Source organism: Gadus morhua, chromosome 4 (assembly GCF_902167405.1).
Source record: "Gadus morhua chromosome 4, gadMor3.0, whole genome shotgun sequence".
Lineage (NCBI taxonomy): Eukaryota > Metazoa > Chordata > Actinopteri > Gadiformes > Gadidae > Gadus > Gadus morhua.
The window spans coordinates 17,180,536-17,206,511 of NC_044051.1; the positions used below are offsets into that span (position 1 = coordinate 17,180,536).

The 25,976-nt window shown below is 47.0% G+C and overlaps 1 protein-coding gene across 1 annotated transcript in view; it reads right to left on the minus strand.

Moving 5' to 3' along the window:
- LOC115541849 (netrin receptor UNC5D-like) overlaps positions 1–25,976 on the minus strand; it is a 156,629-nt gene that overhangs the window by 8,654 nt on the left and 121,999 nt on the right. Inside the window, 8 exon segments of the mRNA XM_030353736.1 lie at positions 4,957–5,187; positions 8,779–8,959; positions 12,928–13,012; positions 13,780–14,010; positions 15,745–15,894; positions 18,579–18,764; positions 21,200–21,232; positions 21,733–21,897. Of these exon segments, the coding sequence (XP_030209596.1) occupies positions 4,957–5,187; positions 8,779–8,959; positions 12,928–13,012; positions 13,780–14,010; positions 15,745–15,894; positions 18,579–18,764; positions 21,200–21,232; positions 21,733–21,897 (1,262 nt within the window).

Here is a 25,976-nt window from a genome sequence, read left to right on the forward strand (position 1 = left end):
GAGGAGATGCAAAGTGTACGAGCAGGTACATTAGGGGTTGATTCTTGAGCCAGAGGCTCATAAGGGAAATCAATTATCGCAGAACGGTGACAAACTAAACGCTAGCTGAGCCTAACCTGACCTAAAACCAACAGAAAGGTACAACTAACCGTTCTTGATTGAGAGACGGAATAACTTAGTGGAAGGAATACAAATACAAGTTGTTGCTCGATTCACGTTCAATCTTATCTTCTAGAGTGAAACCAGCCGGAGCTTTAGGGCTGCGCCGTCGTCAGCATTCACTGCCAAACTCATGGGAGGAGTGGTTGAGTTTTTTTATGTTTATCAGCCCATGGATGAGTAGGTTTGTATGTTTGTGACTGTATGTCCATGTTTTAATAACATTTTATTCCGCTAGTATTTAGTGATGAAGATTTAGATCTAAAGTTCGATGGATGCATAGATAAATACAGTTTGAAACACGTGGATATTGAATTGACATTCCTTGATTACAAAATGTTAGTTCACAATGGTAAATAAGAGTAGACGACATACCTTTTCAAATATATATGATATATGATGTGATATATGATACCATATGCTATGAACTGTGATGGAATATTACATTATTCATTTATTATTATATCATATTCAACAATTTTTTTAATCCCTTTGTTTGTAGCGCCCACAAAGTGCACTCAATGAATAGAAATGGACTTGATAGAAACAGAGGGAGCTATTAATGAGTTTTCTTTGGTAAGTGTTAGTGACTTTGCTAATTAGGTTACACAGATAGCCTAGCCGTGTGCTTCATTATCCGTCCATTAGCCATCAACGGCTAATCGTGCCACTGCTGCTTATCATACGGAAGAAAAAAAAAATATCATGACCCTTTAAGTGAACCGCGGCCATTAAAATACGTATCGATCTACCCTCATCAAACTTAGCCTAGTGGATCCAGGAAATAAAACCGCTTGAATAATATATACCTTGGACGGATCCTCCCGCTGGATCAGCATCTTGTCTTCTATAATCAAGTTCAAAGACTGGCTGAGTTCTTTTGAGCCCATTAATGTTGTCATTTCCACAACGGGTGGTGTGTGTGTGATTTACAAGTGTATGGGAGGGGATATCCGCCCTCCAGGACTCTTTAACAACTACATAATATCCGGTGTGAATGACTGCAGTATGCTGGCTTCAGCTGCCACATGCAGGTGTTGATGGTTCTAACCTAGTTTCCTACTGCTATGGTTCAGACCCAAACAAAGGCCTTTCCGATGACTATTACAGAAGCACAATTATGTTTTTAGTCTTAGTAATCGAGACAATCCTTTCACATGTCTTTATGAGGGATTACTAAAGCGATCATGACCTCTATTTGTGTGATTCAGACCATGGTGGAAATCCCTTCTTCCTCTGATTTTCTTTTGAAGTACTCAGGTGTTTCTTAACATGTAAGACCTGACAGATTATCAAGATTGACCTTCCCAAGATTGCTGCTTCTTGTAAATCATCACTGGCTATCTTTCCTTCAACCTTATACACTTTTTCCTTTTTGGAAAAACGATCTCATAAAATGTCCAAGTGACATAAAGATGTATATAAACAAAAAAAATGGAACGCATCAAGTATCACTAATACAATTGCTCGCTATGCAGATATAATTACCCACTGTCTGAATGCACTTCTTTGCGATATCCATATGGTAATGTAGTTTAACAACAATCTCCATTCGTCAATACGGACGATCGGGTTTCAACACACAGAGATATCATCTCGTTTACAGGCCTGCACAATGAAACATGATGGCACGTCTGCACGCTAAAGAGGGTAGGATGCAAGTGCTTTGATCGTTTCATCCAGGAAGAGGGACAGATTGGTCACGGAAAATGTATTTATAACACGTTTATTTGGTGTTCAAGTGATATCAACATGATGAGAACCAGACTACAACCGTTCATTTAAATGTTGTTATATATTGGGGGGGGGGGGGGGGGGGAAAACACAGATTTAACAAATTGAGCCAAATTGGAGGGAAAGTGTTTTTTTTTTATATTTTGTGCAACTTTCCAAAATAATGTGTTTAATGAGATGTGGTAGAATAAGAAGAATAGGTCTCACTTATCCCACGTATTGCATCACTTTTGCCTCGTGGGCGCTTGTCTGAAAGAAGAGTACTTACTAGCTGTTTATCAATACACACCAGGAATTTCTTGCGAATTAAGAGTGAACTAACGAGAGCGCCATCATGCAGTTCCTTGGTTGTTCATCCTCAGGCTGCGGCCTTCATCCACCACAGCTAGGGCGGAGCCTCCGCAAATGGCGCTGTTGTTCTTTTTGTTTGGTTTACTGTGAATAAAACCAGCTCTGATTCAAAAATCTCCTTCTTTCCCCGGTGACAGCATAGCAGTAGGATGCAAATAGATCACCGATGGCAACCATTATAAAATACATAGAATTAATTAGCCTAATTATCTTGGAAAGTGGCACAAAATGAGGTAAAACCCGTTACCGCCACCCTGACGGCCACCCGGTGTGTTCGACCGCGGGGCAGACTGCCGTTGAGCAGCACTCCGGCACACCGCACCAGCAACCCCACTGAGAACGGCTCCTGATTGTTTTAATGTGTTGTTACACAGACACGCGCCGCACAGAGTGGAATAATAACCCGCCTCACGTTTAATTACCTGCTCCTTCAATTAGGCTGAGCAGGAGGGGCCAGGGGGGGGGGGCAACCTCGCCAAGCATCTCTAGTGTTTGAAATTAAAAAGCCCCGCTTTGGCTCTTCTAAGCACCTCCCCCCGTGGCTTCAGTGGGCTGGACGGGCGCATTTTAAACAGAGCTGGATGAGTAACAACCAGATAAAGTTCATGTGCTGTAAACTTCCAGGAAGGAACCACTTGGTTGGGACTCATGTCTAATCACCCAACAAAAACGGCAATTAAAAAGGGTTTACACACACACACACACAACACACACACACACACACACACACACACACACACACACACACACACACACACACACACACACACACACACACACTAGCTTCAGTCTCTCCTCAGCATTCATTGCATTGAATGCCTTTAATTATCTATTACCCTATTATGCGAGCCAGGAGGATCGTATTGCAACAGTGAGATCTGGTACGTGACTATATCTATCTCATAATGCAGTTGAATGCTCTTCTGTAAATGCATCGCACATATGGTTATTGTAAATTAATATGAATATAATTGTTTTGCTTGTGATGACAGTGTTCATTAGGTGTTCATTGCTAAGTCATAATATAAAACATGGATCTATGCATCATCCCTATGTCTAATCATATATAATGTATGGATCTGATGCACGCTTTACCACTAGCAGATAAGTCAATGAGAACTACGGACTAATCAACCAACCATTGTTGAGTCCAGAACGTCAAAAGAACATACAATGTCATATTTAATGTTGCTTAAAATATTTACAGTTCAGAGTGCATACTGAACTTTACATACTGAATTAATAATTATAATAATAATAATAATAATAATAATAATAAAAATAAAAAAAAGTATAAATATGCATGGTCATCTGTATTAAATATGCAAGTGCAATACATTATGAGTATTTTGTGTGCATGCACAATACGCCAAAGATGAACCTGCAGAGTCCCCCTCTATCTCACAGAACCCATCTGAAGACTGGAGGAGACCCGAGACTGCTGCCTGGCTGAGTTGTGCACTGGGATGTTTGAGCTGTTACGATCTACACTGTGTTGCTGTGTGGATGGAGGACTTGACAGCATTTGGACATTGTTGGCGTTCCACATTATTGAATTGCATTGTGTTGAGCGTTGTGGTCAGAGTACTGACCCACTTTGAATAAAAGCATTGTCTGAACCACTTAAAGACGTTCATGTTAATGTAAACATGCCAACTGACTGGCAAACATTAACGGCCCACCGGGAATTATCCTGATTCTTCCGATTACCACTTCGCCACTGCTCCTCATCATTATAATCCTTCTCCTCATCATCATTATTATCCACCTCATCCTGCTCATCAACATTCTCCTCCTCCTCATCTTCATCATTATAATTCTCCTCCTCCTCTTCCTCATTTTCAGAAACCGCAGAATCCGGCCCTTCCTCGCAAGGGAAGCAGCTCAGCTTCTAGTCCAATCACTTGTCATCTCCCGCCTCGACCACTGTAACTCACTCCTGGCTGGACTTCCTGCCTCTGCGATTAAACCTTTGCAGCACATCCAGAATGCGGCAGCGCGCCTCGTGTTCTACCTACCGAAGTTCTCCCATGTGACCCCCCTCTTCCGGTCCTCCACTGGCTTGCTGTAGTAGCTCGCATCAAATTTTAAACGATGGTACTGGCATTCAAGGCAGTCGATGGAACTGCCCCTGCCTACCTCCAAGCATTGGTAAAGCCACACACCCCAGCTCGATCCCCAGCTCAACTACCTGAGCTGGACGTCTGGTACCGCCATCGCTCAGCAAAGGTCGATCAGCAAAGTCACAACTTTCTCGATTTTGGGACCTCAGTGGTGGAACGAGCTCCCTGCCGTTCTCAGGACCGCAGAGTCGCTCACTATCTTCCGAAAAAGACTCAAGACTCACCTATTCAGAGTTCACCTCGACTCTGCATAGCCACCGTCCCTCTTTTGGCAACCATTGTACATTGTATTGTATTGTGTTGCATTGTATTATAGTACTTAATTGTGTAGCAACTGCAGTAGCTGCTATCATTGCTGTAACATGGGGAATTGGTTAGCCTAGCGATTTTTGTACTTGCACTTGGTTCTATGAACATCCTTACTGTACCGACAGCGATATATTGGTGCACTTCTTATGACAAATGTACCTATTGTAAGTCGCTTTGGATAAAAGCGTCTGCTAAATGCCCTAAATGTAAATCTTCAGTATAATTCTCCTCCCTCCTCTTCTTCTTCTCCCCCCCCCCCCCCCCCCCCCCCCCCCCTCACCTGCAGGGCGTGGGGGGTGTCATCCACGCAGTACACCCTCAGGTTGTAGCCCAGCGGGTTGCTGAGGTCGGGGCTCCCGAACACGGCCAGCCTCAGCCTCTTGGCGGCTGCCTGGCTCAGGGGCCGGCCCACCAGGGCGTAGCGGCCCGGGCGGCCCAGCAGCAGGTGGCACCGCTCCGCCTCCAGGAGGCCGTAGCAGGAGGTGCTCTCCTCGTCCATGGACATCACTTCCTGTTGAGGCAAGATACTGGTCAGCAGGGTTGGAACAAGCAGCCCTCAATCCCAGTCCTAGTCCTCAGCACGCATCAAGACCTACCTACAGCTACGCGGGGTTCCTGTTCCTGCCGTGACCCCCCCTCTGAGGGTACCTCGGGGTACCAGACCCCACCCAAAGATGTTTGTGTTCTCACGACCATGTCAATAAGAGTGAGACAGAGAACATTTATCCTCTGTCTTCGATCCATCCTTCGAGTTATTCGTTCCTTTTTACAGTTTGTTAATAAAGTCTATTGCCTTAGACAAAACAACATGCTAATGACCCAACGGAACAGCCCAGACATGTAGTCCTGCACAAATACATCAGAGCAGTAGGAGCAGTAGTCCCAGCGGGACCCACTTAAGCGTGACCGGCGGTCGGCGTGATGTATGGCGTGCTAAGAGCGAGCGACTCATCTTGAGTCGCCGCTCTGACCATAAAGATGCGGCGGCGGTATGAATGGCACTGGACTGACGGATTGTACTGACAGACCTGCAGACACTCCTCAGAGGCGTCTTTGATAAGAACCGACAACAACACGAGGGAGGGAGTAGAAACGACGCACGACGTCGAATCGTGGCCTCACGTCTGGAATCTGGGAGCCCGGCTCGCCCACTCTGCACCGCAGACCTTCCTGTCTCAAGGGTGCGTGATGGATAGCCGTATGCACCGTGCGCTAAGGCCCTGATTATGGCGTTTGGGTCGAAGCACGGTGACTTTAAAAGTAGGCTTCAGGGGTGCCAACCCGAGTTTTGAAAACCACTGCTCTGAAGGGCCAAGGAAAACCTCCCCAAAACCTGAAGGAGAGGGAGCCTTGAGAAGGAGCGCATAAGTGGCATCCCTCATTCCAGGGATATAGGGAGTGTAATAGGTGCCAAACGGGCAGCCAGACATTTGACTTTTGGACACAGTGGAGGCTCTCTGTGCCATTCCCTCCCCACAGAGCAGCCAAGAAGAGGGTTAGGAGCCTCACATACTAGTAGTAGAAAAGTACACGTTTAAGAGACACGATGATAAATGAAGATAGAGGGAGACGAGGGGACGAGAGGGAGCGGGAGAGAGAGAGAGATAGAGAGAGAGAGAGAGAGAGGAGAGAGAGAGAGATGAGAAGAGAGAGAGAGAGAGAGAGAGAGAGAGACAGAGACAGAGGGAAAGCGAGCTGTAATGTCAGTAAAGCCCGGGGAACAAGGATCGTGGAGGCATTTTGCATTAGATAAAGTGCTCATTATTTCACACTGACAAAGAGGGGTCACGCTGTGCTTCTTCTTGATGGGACAACTCCATTCCCTCTCCCTCCCTCTACCCCTCCATCCCTCCCCTCTCTCATATCTCCCTCCTTCAGTCTCCTGCCTTAATTCTCCCTCCCTCCCCTTTATCCCCTCTTTCATTCCTTCCCTCCTTCAGTCTCCACCCCTCCCTCTCCCTCCCTCCATCCATCCCTCCCCTCCCTCATCTCCCTCCCTCCCTCCCCTCTTTCTTCTGTTCTTCCTCCCTGACTTTCTCCTGCCAGACTCTTTCCTTTTTCCTTCTCTTTCATCTCAGTTTTATCCCGATGGCATATACACACAGAAATGATGGCTCTTTTCATGGCTCCCTTTTGTGCGACACGTTTCTGCGGAAAATTACATCCTGTGTAAATGTCACCCGCACACAGACCACACACACAACACCACACACACACCACCACACACACACACACACACACACACACACACACACACAGACACACACACACACACACCACACACACACACACACACACACACACACAGACACATACACACAGACACACACACACACAACACACACACACACACACCACACACACACACACACACACACACAGTGACAAGGGTCGGGGGGGTAGGTCACACAGGCTTTCTCCACAGGCAACACAGAAGAGTGTGTTGCTCTGGCGGGGGGTGTGTGTGTGTGTGTGTGTGGGGGGGGGGGTAGCTAAACATTACAAGAGTATCCAAAACGTGTGGGGCTATTCTACTGGGGAATGCACTAATGTGGATGGATGGATGAATAGGAGATGGACTGATGGATGGAAGTTTGGATGGATGGATGAATAAATAGGAGATATATGGATGGATGGAGACTTGGGTGGAAGGATGAATGAATGGATGGATGGATGTTTGGATGGGTGGATTATGCATGGATGGATAGGAGATGGATGGATGGATGAATAGGAGATGGACCTGATGGATGGAAGTTTGGATGGGTGGATGAATGAATGGATGGATGGATGAATAGGAGACGGATGGATAAATGTTAAGATGGCTGAGTGAATGAATGGAGGATTGGGAGATTAATAGATGAATCGGGTTAAAGATGGAATGTTGGATGGATGGATGGATGGATAGGGGTTTAGATGGATGGCTGGATGGGGGAGATGGATGGATGAATAGGAGATTGATGCATGGAAGACAGAAAGGCTAGATTGCGTTCAGATTGATCCCAAAGTTGTGCATATATCGTGTCCCAGTTTGCTCCTCAGTCTTGGGAGTTGTTTGAGGTGATGATAACGCAGCTCTGTATAGGTGTGGTGTGATGAGACGAGGTGTTTGAAGGAGCTACATGTGAGGGAGCCTCACGCTCACACTTTACTTTACCACCCTGCCTCTAAAAACAATTGCAACTCATATTTCCGTCGGAAATAATCTTCCGATGCAAATGCAATGCTAGCGATTCAAAACGATTGAGTGTTTAAAAAACTGTTAGAACGTGACTCTATATTAAAACAGAGATGACACACATTGTATATCTCTGGTTAGATTTTAGTACGATCTCCAGACTTGCAGGTATACTAAATCTTCACTTCATCACAAAGACAAAAAATATACTATAGTACGCCTGCATATTTCGATGCATCTTTCAATCCGTGTTATTAGCCCAAAGAAGAGGGTCAGAGCAGCGGCCATGTCACTGAATGGGTTAAGCCGTTTGAATTATTAAACAGCAACCGGCTCCATGTCCTTGACAGCCCAAAAGGCTGGAACACCATTTCCATGATAGATGCAAAATATTGTACTTGTCTGAAACTAACAGCTTTGAGGACTTACTTCAGAGGATCCACTGCCCCATCCCTACGGCATCGCAACGCATTCTGCGGGATTGATGTTGACAGTGTTGTCATGTCAACCGAATAACATAACTCTATTTTGGGGTCCGAAACTACGGCTCTGCACTCAATACCCCCCTCCCAGCCACCAAACTGAAGCACTTCACTTATTGAAAATGTTGCTTATCTTATTGTAAATAATACTTATCTTATTGTTAATATTACATCACTTATTTTACCAAATTTTATCCTTTTGTTCTTAAAGCACGGTTGGTCGGAGATGAATGCAATTTCGTGTGTCAGGCACATATTCAGAAATTGACAATAAAGTTTGACTTTTTAGTGGACTATCATTTTCCCTCTTCTGATAGCGAAGGAGGAGACACGACCGGAGCGCTCCCCAACCCCTCCCGAAGTTCGGAGGAACGCTGGAGAAGAAGAAGTCTCCTCTCTTCCTCCTGCTTTGCCTAGCGACGGTTAGCGGTGATGGTGAGGTTACCTCCCACTTGTTCTCCGGGGTCCTCCTCTTCAGACGGACGGCCCAGGTGGCGTCGGCGGGGCCGCTGAGGTCGGCGCAGTGCGCCACCGACAGAGCCACGGGGCAGGACAGGTCCAGCCCCGGGGGGCCGTAGGTCACCTCCGGGCTCAGCAGGACCTCGTCCTCGTCCTCTGGCCCCGTGCTATGGAGGGGGGGGGACGACGACAACAAAGACAAGGAGACAGGTGTGAGACGCCGGGTCTGATCCCTGGAACACAAACAGATTAGACTCGACACGACAAGAGAAGAGATGGAGATATACAACCACAATGCTGGAAGAGCACTAGACACAGACATAGACAAGGAATACTGATGGGACACATGGAAATACATAGGAACGACACACTGTGGCATCCCGCCACGTAAACCTCGGCCTGGACAGGCCCGAGGGACCGTGAAGGACGGGGTATACCACCCCCACCCACCAGCCGGTGACGGAGAGCATCCCTTTCGCCTCCCCAATCAGGGTGACTGGTGGACACCTGGCCGGTGGCAGAGGAGCCATCTTAAAGGGAGGTCGAGGACAGACAGCAGAACGGCACTGCACGGCACGGGAGCAGGAAGGTAGCGCTCTGGTCCGAGAGAGCCTAGAGGCCCACGGAGGCCCTAGAGACTGCGAGCACCTTGATTGTTTAAACTGTCCGTAATAAATGCCGCGATCGGCTAAACCCCCAATTGCAAAGCGTGTTATGTCCGTGAACCCGGCACAATCGAGCACCGGGTTACCACAACACACACCACACACACACACACACACACACACACACACACACACACACACACACACACCACACACACACACCACACACACACACACACACACACACACACACACACACAATCTGTGTTCACAAACCGCAGCTGGACAACAAAAGAGATGTGTGTGTGCGTTATCTGTTTGTATGAATCAGAACGTGTCACGGGCACTGAGGCCAATACTTGAGCAGGTTGTGGTGTGGAGGGTCTGGGTGGAGGGGGAGCATGATGAAACGCTCTCAGCACCCTCCCGTCCGTGGGTGTAAAGGACAGGACCCCCGGGCTACATGTTGAAACATTTGGCTTTTCCTCTTGAAGCATTGGTGAGCATGAAGGACATGGAATGATTCTGCTCCCTCGGAAATGGCACCATAAAAATGAATAATGTAACAATGGGCTATTGGCAGTTCTGGGGGCTGTTCTTAAGCTCTTAAGACCTTAAGTGCCCTGGCAGGTCAATATTTCAGCATGCTTCTGAAACAACACCAGCATATACATTTGTGTGACATGGTTGATGAGGACTTGTTCTTCAGCCAGAACACACAGAACGTCCAAGGTCAGAACCGTCATGTGATCATGCTTGTGTTCATATATCTATAAATAAGAGCCACAATTACATTACAGAGAGTCCAGGTCATTGGTTCATACACATACACCCCATGAAGTATCTAACACCCCCAATTGGTGGTGCTTGAGGAGTGGGGGTCTCGAAATTTGGCGGTAGCGTCACAAATGCACAAACAAAGCCAGCAATATCTCCACCAAGCACAAAGCCAACCTTTTATACTCTGAGCTAGACAGAGGAAGATTAAAGCCCTCAGACTGATGGACAGCGTGGCGGCGGAGGACAGGCGGTCGCAGCACAGCGCGCCACGCAGGCCTGCTGGGTCGGTGGGCGGCCCCTGAAAGCCCGGCTGGCCCCCGGTTCTGTTGACAGATTAGCTGGGGCCAAGGCAGCTCTTGGCCAGGGGCCCGGTCGTGGCTGGGAGCCCCGAAGAGCGGGCAGCAATTGATGGGACCACCATCAGTCACACAGCTGGGCTGGATGCACGCACACACACTCACTTGCGTAGAGAACCCAGAGAGAGGACACACACACACACACACACACACACACACACACACACACACACAGACTGACACTCTTGTGTGTGCCCTGCTGTCACCAGGCCCTCGCAAGATGGCCGGGCGCTATGAATGCAACGTGTGCGACCACAGCGCCTGATTTAGAATCAGATTTTTATGTGCACTCACACTCACAACCACACACGCACACACCCATACACACAATTTGGGAAATCGTATTATTGTGTTATCGCTTACTTAATATTATACCATGGTCTGGGGGAATACTCAATTCTGATTGGCTGCAGGGTGTGCATTAACCCCTGATATAAGGACACCTGCTAAGTAGTTCCAGTCAAATCGTCTGTTCAGCCTTCGAAGTGCGAGCTGTTAAATTGTGAAAAATGAATTAAACTGTACTCAGACAACTTGGTTATATGCTTTAGACCCTAGAAAATCTGTGGTATAAAGGCTGGGACGAATTTCAAATTATAAATATGTACAATGCATAAGGTTAGCTCTCTGGCTCATAGCTGAGCGGACTAGAATGTTAAGCTTGCTGGTAGTTCTAACCATGAGGGACTCAAATCACGCGCGGCTCGCCGCCAATCACCAGCTACCAATCACCTGCCTACACCTGCTCTATAAAGAGTAGACTAACATATGTCTTTGCTGCTCAGGTCTTCGTTTCAACGCAAGAAGCGTCTGGTTTTCTCCTTGGGTTTCTGGAGATAGGGAGGAGATTGTCTGACAGCTTCTGGTCGGAGCCCGATGGAACGATGCTCCTCCAGCAACACCCGCTCCTTCTTCTCCTCCACCAAACACTCTCCCCATACCACCCACTCCTCCTCCTCCACTACTCCTCCGCCACCACCACCCACTGCCTCTCCTCCACCCACTCCTCTTCCTCGACCTCCACCTCCACCAGGTGGGTCTTTCCGGTGGGTCTCTCAGAGAAGAGATGTCACCACTACACCACCACTACACCACCACTACACCACCACTACACCACCATGAGTTCCCCTGTGTAATAATAAAACCTCTTCAACTAATCTTCAAATGCGGTTAAAGAGAAAAGAGGGAAAAAGGTGTGATGCAGAAGTTGGATTCCTAAAAGACGCAGGCGATGGGGGTTCTAATCAGTCCAGTGGAAGCTACGGGTAAGCGCGGCGATGGCTAACCGGTGACAGGTTAATAACTGACCCAACTTAACGACATCCGCTCTGAGGCATGAACGCACCGCGGCCCAGGAACATATTTCTTCAATCTCTGTCGTTCCTTCGTCTTATCTAACCCCTTTGCGATGCGCGTGTCTCTAACGCAGCAGCAGGCCCCCCCCCCCGCTAAAAGCCAGGCGTTATGAATGTTTATTTGTTGCTCGTCTGGTTCACCCGACTGAACCCCCAAAAAGGGGATTGTCATCACAGAGAGAGAGCGGAGGAGAGGAAACAACAGTGTGTTTGCAACATTTGCCACTTTAACCAGTCATGACAAAAGGAGAGGGTGTCATCACTGCATTGTCTCCAGGCGCAAAGCAGACTCTAAGTATAGCCCTCCATTCTGCAGTGCACAAACACACACATACACACACAGCCACACCCACACACACACATACACACAGCCACACCCACACACACACCTCTATTGGTGACACATCACGTCCTACCCTGCAGTGTGTGCAAGATGAGCAAAGACCTCATACCGTGTCAAGTTAGTGCGTGTGTCTGGCACTCAGTCGCGGTGTGTGTGTTTATGTGTGCGTGTGTGTATGCATGTCTGTGTGTGTGTGTGTGTGAGTGTGTGTTTGAGTGTGCGTGCGTTTGTATGAATGTGTTTCATAGAGAAATAAAAAAGGAAAAGATCCAAAGGGAAAGGAAAGTAGAAAGAAAAGACAAAAACTGAATTATGTATCAACAAGGAGAGGAATAAATGAAAGACTGTAGAGGGAGAGCACAGAAATAATAGGAAGAAGGTAAGTAAAAGAAATGAACGAAGAACGTAAAGTCAACCGAGAGCTCCACTCCGACCAAGGAGCAGGTGTGTGTGGGTATGCGTATGTGTATGTATGTTTTGTGTGTGTGTGTGTGTGTCTGTCAGTATATGCGTGTTAGTGTGTATGTTTGCATGTGTGTATGTGTGAGTGTGTGTCTGTCTGTCTGTATATGCGTGTGTGTGTGTGTGTGTGTGAGATTATGTATGTGTGTGTGTGTTGATATGGAAGGGGGGTGAAGAGAAGTGAGAATAAAGACCTGGCGGGAGGCGGCCTCAGACCTTCAGTGTGGGCCTCACCTGCTGTCCTCCTGGTTGATGATCATGTACATCTCCCAGCTCGTGTCTTCAGCTATCCCTCCGCGGGGCACCAGCAGGCTAATGCCTACAGAGAGACACAAGCATGGCTGATGGTTCAGACATAGGAGGTAAACACACGCACACGCACAGGCACAGGCACAGGCACAGGCACAGACACAGACACAGACACAGACACAGACCACACACACACACACACACACACACACACACACACACACACACACACACACACACACACACAAGAATACACTTTGCTCCTTCCTGTCACAAACAATAAGTGTCACGCGTCAATCTGAAACGTGTCCCCGCTAGGGTACTTTCAAGAAAGAAATCATATTTGAAGCTTGTGCTCTTGTGCTTCGTTTTCTCAGACATCACAATTCAGAATAATAACGCTCAACGACACTTTGCCGCACATAACATTGACCAGAACACTTGTACGCAAACATAAAATAAAACATTGAACACGGTCTCATGAAATCAGGACCATAGGACTGGAGGAAGGCGTGTCAGGAGGAGAACCGCTGGTTGAGAAGCCCTTGTTTCATTCTGTCTGTCATCATCTCTCATCAACATTTCTCTCTCTCTCTCTCTCTCTCTCTCTCTCTCTCTCTCTCTCTCTCTCTCTCTCTCTCTCTCTCTCTCTCTCTCTCTCTCTCTCTCCTCTCTTCCCCCTCCCTCCCTCCCTCCCTCCCTCCCTCCCTCCCTCCCTCTCTCTCCTCTCTCTCTCTCTCTCTCTCTCTCTCTCTCTCTCTCTCTCTCTCTCTCTCTCTCTCTCTCTCTCTCTCTCTCTCTCCCCTCTCCCCCTCTCTCTCTCCCTCTCTCTCTCACCAGTGTTGGGTACGACCAGCCTTCCTCCGGCGTGGCCCAGCACCCTGGTGGTCTTCAGCGGGGGAGGAAGAGGAGGGGGAGGAGGCCGGGGCAGGCCGTGCGGGATGAAGAGGGTCTTCCCCCTGCGGCCCAGCGTGGCGTCTACGCCCACGCCCTGGTAGTCCGGCGCCACGCCCCGCGGGAAGGTCCTGGGATGGGACATCATCGGGTACTCGGCCCTCTCCCCTCTCCCTGGAGAGACGGACGGACGGACAGGACACACACCCTGGTCTTATCTGTCACCATCACCTCCCCCCCGGGTCATGAGGTACCAACGTCAAATAAAGCTGGAACGGGGGTCCGCTAAGCATAGTGCGCTGACCATGTAGGCCAGGGGTCGGCAACTAAGTTTGGCCTCGGGACAATTTTTTTCCAGCCAGTAGGTGGCGGGCCAGAACATTATCAAAGGCTAGTTCAAGGAATTGATTAATGAAAGTGCATCTGGAACTGCGACGCACGTAGGCCCGTCAGCTGGCTTAGTCATATGCCTACCAAGCACTAGATGACTCTTAAAAGTCGTAGCCTACATTTAAACAAGTGTATGCCCTAATCACGTAAATGTGATGCCTTATCACGTTGGGTAGTGGTGTTGCTGCACTGTCTCCAAAGAGACAATGCAGCGATATCATCATGAGCAGTTCTAACTGGAGAGAAAGTGAAATCCGCGAGCTGCTGATCATGAGAGAGAAGGTGAAGCAGTCATATTTAACAAAGACGTTGAAAGATGGTGCGATCTGCGAGAGAGACGCAGAGGAACTGTCCTTACGAGGCTTTTGTCAGGATAAAAACCCTAACCCGTCCCTAACCCAAAAAATGAAGAATATGTTGGTGTTTTTGCTCTTAGCAAATGGTTAATCGCGTTTGTAGCCTACACTCAGTCGTGAACTAATTCTTGCAAAAATAAAAACATTTGGGAATAGGCAAATTATTCTAAAGAGGTCTAGACTCCTTGCGCAGCCCCGCCTTCTCCAGTGAACCAAGAAAGCCCGCGCCATGATGAACGGGGGATTTTACCCCCTCGGCTTTACACAGGAAACTCGAAATAAGACGGTGAAATCGCTGGGCGTGCCAAGCCTCGACCGAACCGGCTTGGCAGTGTAGTAAGGCCTTATGCTGGAGAGAGGGCAGTAGTGCGCACCTAAAAAAGCGGCCAACCACTCTTAAAACACTTCACACAACACAACCCAACACAACACAACACAACACACACACACTCACGCACACCACGGTGGGTGTTGATTGACTGCACGCACACACACTCACATATACACACACCATGGCTGGTGCGGACTGACTGCGCACACACATAAACCTCCGTTCCTAGCCTACTCACCGTTAGAAGAGCTGTAGGCAAAGTAGCCTCATCAGAAACTCTACTTGCGTTAAACAGCAAAGCCTCTGAAGTTATAAATCATATAACTTCAGATTAATCTGGCGTGCCAGATATTATGTGATAGGTTCGATTCCCACCTGTGCTCCTATGCTACACGTCATTTCTTAGCTTCTCTGATCTGCTTTCCTGTCTCTTTTCAGTGTGCTGTTCATAAAGCGACAAAGAAAAGCATGAAATATATTATATAAAATAAAACTGAAATCAGCCCTGATCAAAGAATGCTTTGGGGACGGCGCCGGAGCGAATATTCAACCAAGGAGACTGAGCGATAAAATGAAAAACTGACAGGAATTAATTGCTTTTTTGCGGCCTTCTATCTGAACATATATATTTTTACAGGCTTTGTGCACCTTTATGGACAGGACTGGAAATACCGACAAACACTTCGACTCGAAAGAGAAAGTAAACGACTTTAGTCGGAATCAAACCGGAGACTCTGCAAGCCGCGTCGTCTACGTGGTGAGAGGCTCGCACCACCAACCCAGCGAGCTGCCTTTAGCCCTGCTCGTCTTTAAAGGCGTTGTGTGCCGTACCTTTGACCATGATGTCGGGCAGCGGGTCCAGCAGGGAGTGGTCGGCCATCAGCTCCTTGTCCATGGAGTCCTGAAAGCACATGGGGCTGGTGTAGGTCCGCGACCCGCTCAGGTCAGGCTGCATGGACGAGTTGATCAGCAGGGGGTTTCCTGAACACACCCAACACACAGACACATGTCAACCCCACCCAGGCAGCGTGACCAGGCAGCGCTGCTGTTGTGTCAAGGTGAGTGGGAAATGGACTGCATTTATTTCATGTTTTTCTGGCCACGCAAAGTGTTTTAGCCTTATAGCCTCACATTCACCCATTCATACACAAATTCACACATCTACGGCGTTGTCAACCACGCAAGGCAACAAGCATGGTTGACACCGTTCTTAATACATGACATAATAGGCATCCCTCCTTGCCCCTCAGGTTCTACCTCAGGGAATCATTCCAAACCACCCACTGCCACTCATCCACCCACCTCCACTTTAAGGCATCACTGGCTCGGATCAATCCAGATTTATTACTAGATACAGTCCAAGCATCCGTTTGACAGTTTACAGATAAGGACGAAGAGAGAGTGAGAGAGCAAGAGCGAGAATGAGAGAGAGAGAGGGACAGAGAGAGAAAGGGAGTGAGAGAGAACGAGAGAGAGAGAGCGAGAGAGAAAGAGCGAGAGAGAGAGAGAGAGAGAGTGAGGGAGAGAGCGAGAGACCGAGAGAGAGAGAGAGAGAGAGAGAGAGAGAGAAAGGAGCAATTTTCATTATGCTGTGTGTGGTATTTTTATTTTGGGGCATGGATCAATTATAATTATTTATGAAATGACGGCTTTATTGGCTCATATATGGAAAGAGGCCCAGAGCAGGGTGATAGCCTTCGATGTGTCCTGCTGGTTCATCAAAATGCACTTGTTGTCGTTCTGAAATAAGATCACGTGGTGACCCTTCAATTCAGGCGTGGAAAATAAATCCCTTGTTCTGAGAATCTATTTCCTAATTAAGGAGTGAAATACATCAACACATTATTTTTGTGACTTCATCTTAACTGTAACTTCACTCGAGTACAATTGATGATTCAGAATAGAGTGCAATCAAAAATAAACTGTCAAGAGTGAAGAGATTGGAGATGGAAGTTTCCTCCTCATTTTGAAGGAATAACAAATAAATGAGCTTATCGGGAGGTAATAAGTTTTTCTCCAGAAGATTGATCCACCGGAGACGGAAGCCGAAGGCACAGATTGGTCTTGACATTTACGATATCTTAAGTTTGATTTGTCCAATAATTTCAGTACGAAAGGTATGTACTACTGCAATTATAAATTATAGGCTACATAGAAATGTTAATTGGGTACAAATGTCAAACGAATGCATTGTAATTTGTAATTTCCGCTTATAAATATAAGAGCTACCATGACCATAGACTGATTAATGTCATCGGAAATATAATCTTTATTCGCCTCAATATCGTGATACTCTATTGGTTGAAGGGCCAGGTTAAATTAAGATACTTTGACATGATGAAAAGTTGAAGCTAGCCAAAGCCAGCTAGCTGCCATAACACCGGATATACCAACACACTTCTTATCTGTTTTTGTGTCCGGCTTTGCAGACATTGAATCAGGCTCTTGGTCAGCAGTGCCTTTAGTGGTGGATTAGTCTTAGAACCAGGCCTGTGTTAGAAGCCCTGGCCCAACCCTGTCAGACACGCAGAACGACAGTTGTACAAGCAGCAGCAGCGCAACAGCTAAGGTCAGGGATTTGACCTTGCCAACATATGGAGCTTCCTGTAGCTTTAGGCTCTGTTTACACGAGGACGCTTGCCGGTAGAAACGACAAAATATTTTATCAGAAGTGCATTTCGTTTAGACGGTGACGGCGTTTTTGGGGCTTAAAAACGCAAAAATCTGAAACCACCCTCCAGTGTGGAAAACTTGAATACGCTCCGCTGTAGCGTTACACTGCAAAGACGCAAAACTCTGCTCAGATCTGCTCACGTCGTGTACGCGTTTACGTCAAATACATGAGCCAGTACAGGGAAATAAACAAACATGTTGGATTATTACAAACACGTCGGACCTTCAAGCTGGTCTGGCAGCTCTAATAAACTTACAGGAGTCTTTCCATGAAATGTACAGGATATGTACAGATAGTATTACTGAACAGAGAAGAATCTGTAATTATGTTTTGGTTTTCGCGGCACAGATAAGAGAAGAAGGAAGATTCTACGCATGCGCTCACACATGGCGGTGTTGTGTGATAGTGTATCACAGCATCACCTAGCCGCCTGTCATGCATCGATTTCCACACACTTTTGCATCACCGTATGCACGCAGATTTCCTCCCGAAAACGCTTGTCTAAATGCAGAATAAAAAGTGAAGACGCGACGCCACTTTTGAGTCTTCTGTTCAGACCGTCATCATGTAAACGTAGCCTTAGATTGTCCATCGCTAGCATGTTCCATCAGAACAGACAAGGAGAAGCCACTAAAGACCAACCTACGTCCCTCACCCGACCTGAAGGTTGGGATCCATGCTGACAGTCTCCTAACGAGGACTGAGGAAGCAAGCGGGGGGGCCAGAGTTTTATACTTTTGTAAGGTTGAAAGGCTGGCTGGAGGCAGCCCGTTGGTCGTTTCCCTGGTACTTCCTGATTTGATGATGATGATTTGATGGGTCAGGGTTTGCATAACAAATGACCATTCAACTCCGTGAGTACGTGCCTTGTTCAAAAGATACGTGTTAAGTTACTCAATAAAAGTGAGTGAGTGAGTGAGTGAGTGAGTGAGTGAGTGAGTGAGTGAGTGAGTGAGTGAGTGAGTGAGTGAGTGTGTGTGTGTGAGCTGACCTTGGTGGGACGTCTTGTAGGTGAAGGACTGGAAGCCGCCGGTGAGGGCGGAGGAGTCGATGACGTCCACGCCGTACTCGCTGTGGCTCCTCCGGTACAGAGTGACCACCACGATCAGGACCACCACCGTCAGGACCCCCGCACTCAGCCCAGAGTACAGCACCACGTCACTGCTGCTCTCCACCTCTACCGGGGGGGGGGGGGGGGGGGGAGAGGGTGGAGGAGAGAGAGAGGGAGGGAGGGAGAGGGAGGGGGAGAGAGAGGGGGAGGGAGGGAGGGAGGGTGGGAGGGGGAGAGAGAAGAGCGGACGGAACAAGGAGAATAAAGAATTAAAGATAAAAGATCAGGAGTTGAAGCTAAGTATATTTGGGGGATTTTATAGATACAGACGCCTCTGGTTGCTAGCACCCATTCCCTTACTCATGCTATAAAGAACTATTATTCTCTTTGAAAATAAACCAACAACTGAAAATTATTGCAGTTGTCTCTACAAAACGTTTTTGTCTGCTAGAGGACTGTGAACTGTGTGTTAGCTTCAGCGGACTTCTTACAACTTTATTTAGGTTTTATTCCTGCTGGTTTGAAAGTGCATCGTGAAGGATTGTGTGTGGGTGTGTGTGGTAGTGTGGTAGTGTGCTGGAGAGAGAGAGAGAGAGAGAGAGAGAGAGAGAGAGAGAGAGAGGAGTGTGAGAAGCTAGTGCTAATGAGGATCCACACAGGGAAAGCACTTCTAATCAACCCAACACCTGAATGTCATTTAACAAACGGCGTTTAGGTCTGATGTGTGGTGCCACGGATCCGTCCACAGGGACCGTCTGACAGAAGCAATTCATTGAATTAGCTCATCACCGGCGATTACCCTGTAGCCGGTCCAAACGGCACGGCAGCATGAGACACGTCCCCCCACCCAAAAAAAATGAGCTGAGAAATGAGTTCCAGCTTCAGTTCTTCAAGAAAATAATAAGCTCTGTTGAAGTAAAGAAAAAAGGAAAAGGTGGACTTTTCTGGGGACGCCTGATAAGTATCCAGAGGCTTTATGGGAGGAGAATTCAGCCCCAGTATGCAGCGTTGGTGTAAACAGCTACAGTAACAGGTTAATCGAGGGCTGGGGACATTTCGACAGATGCGGCTGCATCTGTTGAAGCGGTCTAAACTGTTGCCCGGCGTCGATAAACAAACACAGACACGCGATGACAAGATAGGCAAACACAATGAGTTTAGGCCATTATGCATAATCCGTGATTGAAGTTAACACACGCAGATCTGGCAGACATGTTGGAAACCTAGTTCATAATGTATGGAATGGATGAGCTGATCGCAAAGCTTTTTTTGGAGGAAATAGGATAGTTCTGAACGACGCATTGTTCATCAGAGAGATTTATGTGTGATGGATGTCGTTGAAGGAGTAGCGTTATGTCTTAATAATGTACTGAATCAGGGCTGTGACATTAAATGGCGTTGACAAATGATCTATGTTATGTTCCGGAATAAAGTACTTCCCTGATATCGGTTATCCTTTATTCCAGAATGTTCCCGTCATGCAGTTTCTCAACATAAAGAGAGGGTGTATAGTCTAGTGCAGGGATTATACATGTAATGCAGATGTATAGTCCACTGCATTAACTTTTGTGAAACTGCTTCAACACAAATAGTTTTTTCCTAATCAACATCTGCCGGTGATATCAACGTCCCAGTGAAGGTACTCACACCGCTCTACCACACACACAGCAATTAGTAGTCATTAGCTTGGGGCTATGAATCATTAGGCAATAAGTTTCTATATGCAGGACACTCATTTTTCTGAAATGGATCCTCAGATATCCATGGCTCATGTCGGCGATATCCTGCGACCCTATGTGTAATTCAGGGGACAGCCAGTGCGGCCCGACCCCTAGGTTGCAAACCCCTGGTCTAGTGGCGGGGGGTGTTACAGAGCCCAAAGGTTCAGGTTTGAACCCAAACAAAGTCCTTCCTACAGGCCTATGGTACTGTATATATATTGTTGACACAGTCTTTGTGAGCGACTGAAGAGTACAACGTACTTGATGACATGCGTTTCCTTATGCTCTCTTTGCCTTGTTCTGATTGGTTCAATGTCACCTATTCCTCTCTAGCTGACTAGAAGACGAAGCCGCACTGCCATGTGATCCTCGAGGCTATCGGGCAGGTCAGGGAGGGGGTAGGGTGTTAGAGGAGTGTCCCCAATTTTTTTTTCAATACGGGCTTGAGCAGAGCCCTTTGTGACTTTAATTGTGATTATATAAAAAAAACTGACCCCAATGTTGGGACATATGACCACATGGTATTTTTATGTAGGTTTATATATTAGTGATGACGTTGACCCATTTGGTCATGTTTGGCTGAATTGTTTCCATTGCTGTACAGCTTTACACTCTTAGTGGATATGAGGATGGTGGTGTGTACCGTAATCCTATCATGGACAACGCTCACCCAGGAGAACCCTTACCATGGAGAACCCTAACCCTTACCCTTGAGAAGCCTCACCCTGGAGAACTCTTAATATGGATAACCCTAACTCTGGAGAATCCTAACCCTCACCCTGGAGAACCCTCACCCTGGAGAACCCTCACCCTGGAGAACCCTCCCCCTGGAGAACCTACCTTGTGGCTTGATGTCATGAAGCAGCTTTCCATCTGCAATTACAAGGACACAATAAACGTCTGGTTTAGTCTCACCTCAAAGCTTTTGGGTGTGTGTGTGTGTGGGTGTGTATGTGTGTGTGTGTGTGGTTATTTATTTTAATTTGTGTGTATTAACCTGTCTGTATGTCTGGTTATTTATATGAGTTTTTTGGGTGTGTGTGTGTGTGAATGTGTATTTATATGTGCCTGTGTGAGGGTGTGTGCATTTATTTGAGCGTTTGCGTGTGAGTGTTTATACGAGTGTCTGTGCGCGTATTTATACGAGGGTATGCGTGCGCGTGTGTGTACATGAGTGTCTTTGTGTGTTTATATGAGTGTGTGGGTGCACACCCCTGCCCTTGCCTACAGAGTGTAATCTACGGCCACAAAGCCAGAGGCTCCCCCTGCTCCCTCCTGGAGGACCACTGAGTCCATAAAGGAGGGTAAGATAGCGTCTCAGTCCTGAAGACGTTTAGCCCCAACGGCCCCTAGAGACGTCCGGCCCCACTCACTCTGTATGCAGAGGCCCCCGGTGCAGTTGTCGGCCCCCAGCCCGGGGCCGTCGCAGGGCCGGCCCCCGTGCCGCGGCTCGGGCTCGGCGCAGTCCCGGCTCCGCTGGCGCCCGCAGTCCACGCCGCACGCCGTCCACAGGCTCCACGGGCCCCAGCCGCCGTCCACTGCAACACGCAGGGAGACATGAGAGGGGGAGAGGTCCATAAACACTAAGGAGGTACATACATACATAGATACTGTGGCAACCCGACCCGGGCCAATTAAGGACATGCAGAGCACCTGTGGAACAGGTGGAGAAGCAGGTCTTAAATAGCCTGCTTCTCCACTCAATCGGGGCTCTCCCAGCCATGTGGCTCCTGTACGAAGAGACCGGTCCCCTTGGATGACGGGATTCCACCCACGTGGGATAGAACCGTCGATTCCTCCTAGGTTTTTTCGTTGTTATATTGTTTTCTAGATGAGACATTGTTTAATTTAGGATAAAACATGCCTTTTTGGCTTTTGCCCATCAAAGTTGTGTCCTGTTTCTGGAGGTGGTGGTTCACTGGAGAAGGCGGGTTGCCACAATAGATACAAATGTACATACATACATACATAAATAAATAAACATCCATACAAACATAGTACACATGCGTACGTACGTACATACAAACATACAAGTTTATACATGCATACATAAATACATACATACGTACCAGTGGCGGCTGGTGGTTTTTAAAGTGAGGGAGGAAGGGCTGTGCCCTTGGTTGCTAATGGCCTGCTTGCATTGTTAGTGGCATATGGTGGCATAAGTATGTGAGACTCAAGTTGTTTCTGGGTGTTTTTGTGAATTATAAAATAGCAGGGAGGGATAATTATGTGAATGCATTTTTTACAAATCCACTGTTGGTAGCATTGTACTTTGAAAGCTGGTGGGTAGCATGTCTTGGACTACAAGGGCAGAAGGAAAGGATGCATAGCCAATAAGTCAAATCAGGCCTACTTTTGATTTGTAAAACTAAATAAAATCAGGACCAAAGAGACCAAAAGTGATGCCATTTAAAATGCATCATGCTCTGTATCATTCAGTAACATCCTTTCCACAATATTGTCGCGTTTTTTTAAGAAATAATCCAATCCTTGGTCGCTTTTAACTCACGTTATTTGTTAAACTAGGCCTATTTCGGTATGGTAACTATGAAGCAAAAGGGAGGGAATTGTATCTAACACGTGTGAGAGAAACGGGCTTAGGCCCGAGTCTCTTCGCGGGTCTGCCTATCACCTTAATCTGAACTCCGCGCTGGTTCACCGTGGCCGGTGTGACGTAATTGCTCCGCCCTCCTCACCTGTCTAAAGGTGCTGCCATCTGTGACTGGAGTAGTTATTGCAGCTTATGTGTTCGATCCTGCTTCCTAGTGGCTATGTGAGGGTAATGCAGCTTGTGTGTTCGATCCTGCTTCCTAGTGGCTATGTTGGGGCAGCTTATGTGCTTTAAACACATAACAATATCAAACAGAACAGTCAGAGTAACAAACAATCAAAAGAACAACAAGAACATAATTTCCCAACTATTTACATCGGCTGTAAGCCTAACATTGTTTGAGTCAAATGTGGATGTTAATGGATGTTTCAGAATGTTGGTCATGGTGTTAAGCCAATTAAGATTGAGGGACGCTCCACGTTTTCGCCACCCTTTCAGACCGCTTGGTAACCCAACAGAGGAGTTTCTAAAAAGATGTAGTCTCAGCGCGTTCATTCGGGACGTTGCCCAACTTTTGGCGGTGGAAACGCCAATATAAGCAACCGAGCCACACCGAACCGCATCGCTCAGCGGAAACGCCAATAAGCGAACAGAGCCGCACTGTACCGCAACGAATATTAGCGCACTGCTCGGTGGAAACAAGGCATACGACTAAGCGCCAGGTTCGTTGGTTCTCGTAGCCTAGGCTTGAGAGGATAACCCCTCCTTCCGGGCTGCTCCAGAGCCAGGGCTCCTGCTTATTGGTTCATAGCGCAGCCAACAGACGTAGGCGGGATCCAGATCCCTAAACTAGTCACACCCACTCAGAGGAGGACTTTCCTCCTCTTTCCTATTGAACCCCATGTTATTCACCGGCCGCCAACACTTTCGGGGAAATTAATGGGAGTCAATGGAGGCTGAGGAAGGAACGTCCTCCCTGAAGTAATTGTCAATAGGTGATAGGTGGTGCTAATGTCCCTTTACCCAGGGAAACGAACATTACCTAAACAAAGGCATTAAAGTAGTCATATTTAAGGGAATTAATAAATTACAGTAGTCTGGGTAATGTTAAGGAGGATCTTCCTCCCTCTCCTCACTGGAGGAGCCTCAACTGAAGTACATATATAAATATAAATACATAGAAATGTACAGAAATATGTATGTACACACACACACACACACACACACACACACACACACACACACACACACACACACACACACACACACATAACCGTATACATACCTACATAATACGAAAGCATAAACGCATGCAATAATGCACACATACAAACATAGATTCATACATACCCAAAACGCACATACATGGCAAGCGTTTAACAATGTGACTCATCAGAGGTCTGCCTCACATTAAGAAAAGCAGAGGGCCTTGCTCCACCGATGGGGTAAAAATGTTCGGTGTGCCGGCTGCATATCAGTGTTACTGCCACTTTTGTCTCCTTCATCGCTTCATTACATACAAAAATACATACATGCATACGCACACAAACAATTGAACATACATACAAACGTTCATACATATTTACACGTACATACATTCAGGACGTATTGAGTTAACCCTAGTGTGTGTTTGGGTTAGCAGAGGCTTCAAGGAGTACTTGCTGTTTATCTATTGCACATAAAAAGTTCATATTCTATCTTTTTCTGACAGTGCATGGTTGGTTTATGTAATATTTCCCTTCATTTCAAGCCAACAAGACAAAAGTTTGTGCATGAATCATGTTAACCAATTAACTCTACCTAGTAAATCAAGTCATGGTAAAGCCTTCCTGGGGTAAACCATCTGTGTGTTAAACAGGGGGGTGCACAAAGTAATCTTTAATTACATGCTCTCCGATCCAATCCACAATTGTTTTATTTGTATTTAATTATTACCCTCTTCAAAGAACCACCAGAAAACCAGTAGCTATAATAAAAAATATAAATGAATAATTTATTTGACAGCCGACAAGCGACTTAATGTAATTGACTGTACGGCATTTGGCTTATATGAACCTTCCCAGGAGTTATTTAACATCTGAAATGATTCAGAAACTAACGAACGGCTTGTACATGCATACAGTCAATCAAAATTCTTTATGACTTTTTTAAACTGGCAATTACTGGCCATTTCGTCATGTGACAGCAGCTCATTTGAATCTTGACAACCGCATCTACGAATTTCTCCAGGCAGATAATTGATCATGAGATGGATGGTGATCCAGAGAGAGAGAGACAGAGACAGAGACAGAGACAGAGACAGAGACAGACAGACAGAGACAGAGACAGAGGCAGACAGACAGAGAGAGAGACAGAGAGAGAGAGAGAGAGACAGCGAGAGACAGAGAAAGAGAGAGACAAAGACAGAGACAGAGAGAGACAGAAACAGAGACAGAGAGGGATAGAGACGGAGAGAAAGAGAGAGACAGAGAGAGAATAGAGGGAATTTTCAGAGAATGAATTTTAGAGAGTTACTAGAGGAAGGTTTTTCTTTATGTAGTTTTGGGAGTGGTAAGAGGGAACTGGTTGGAAATGATTACTATTGAAAGGAGTCAGTGGGGGAGCGAGGCTCCAGTGGTTAGGCCGGTCTGTTTTCTGTCTCTAGCGGAAATTAGGGTCGGGCCACAGCGAACCCTGACACCTGACCAGTGGTGGCAAACTGCAGGTAGGCGAGCAGTTTGTCCTGTGTGTGTGGTGAGGTATAAAGTTGTTCAAGGAAGAATTGCTCAGATACTGCAGTATTGCCCCTCAAAATTCCTCCAATACTGCCTAGTGTTGGAAGTAAAAATACCTCCGATAATGCCTAGTATTGGAAATCGGTGAGTCAGCTGGTCTATGTGCCGATCCGATGCATTTGACTAGCTCATTTACTACGCAGGCAAAGATAATCACAAACACGCGCGGTGGGTTATGCTGCGTTCGTTAACGGTTTGGGGTGGGAAGTCGGGAGTGGCAAACGCGTGATCTCCGAACTTTGTGCCTTCGAGCTACTAAGTCGGAAAAACATAGATGCTCACGCTTGTG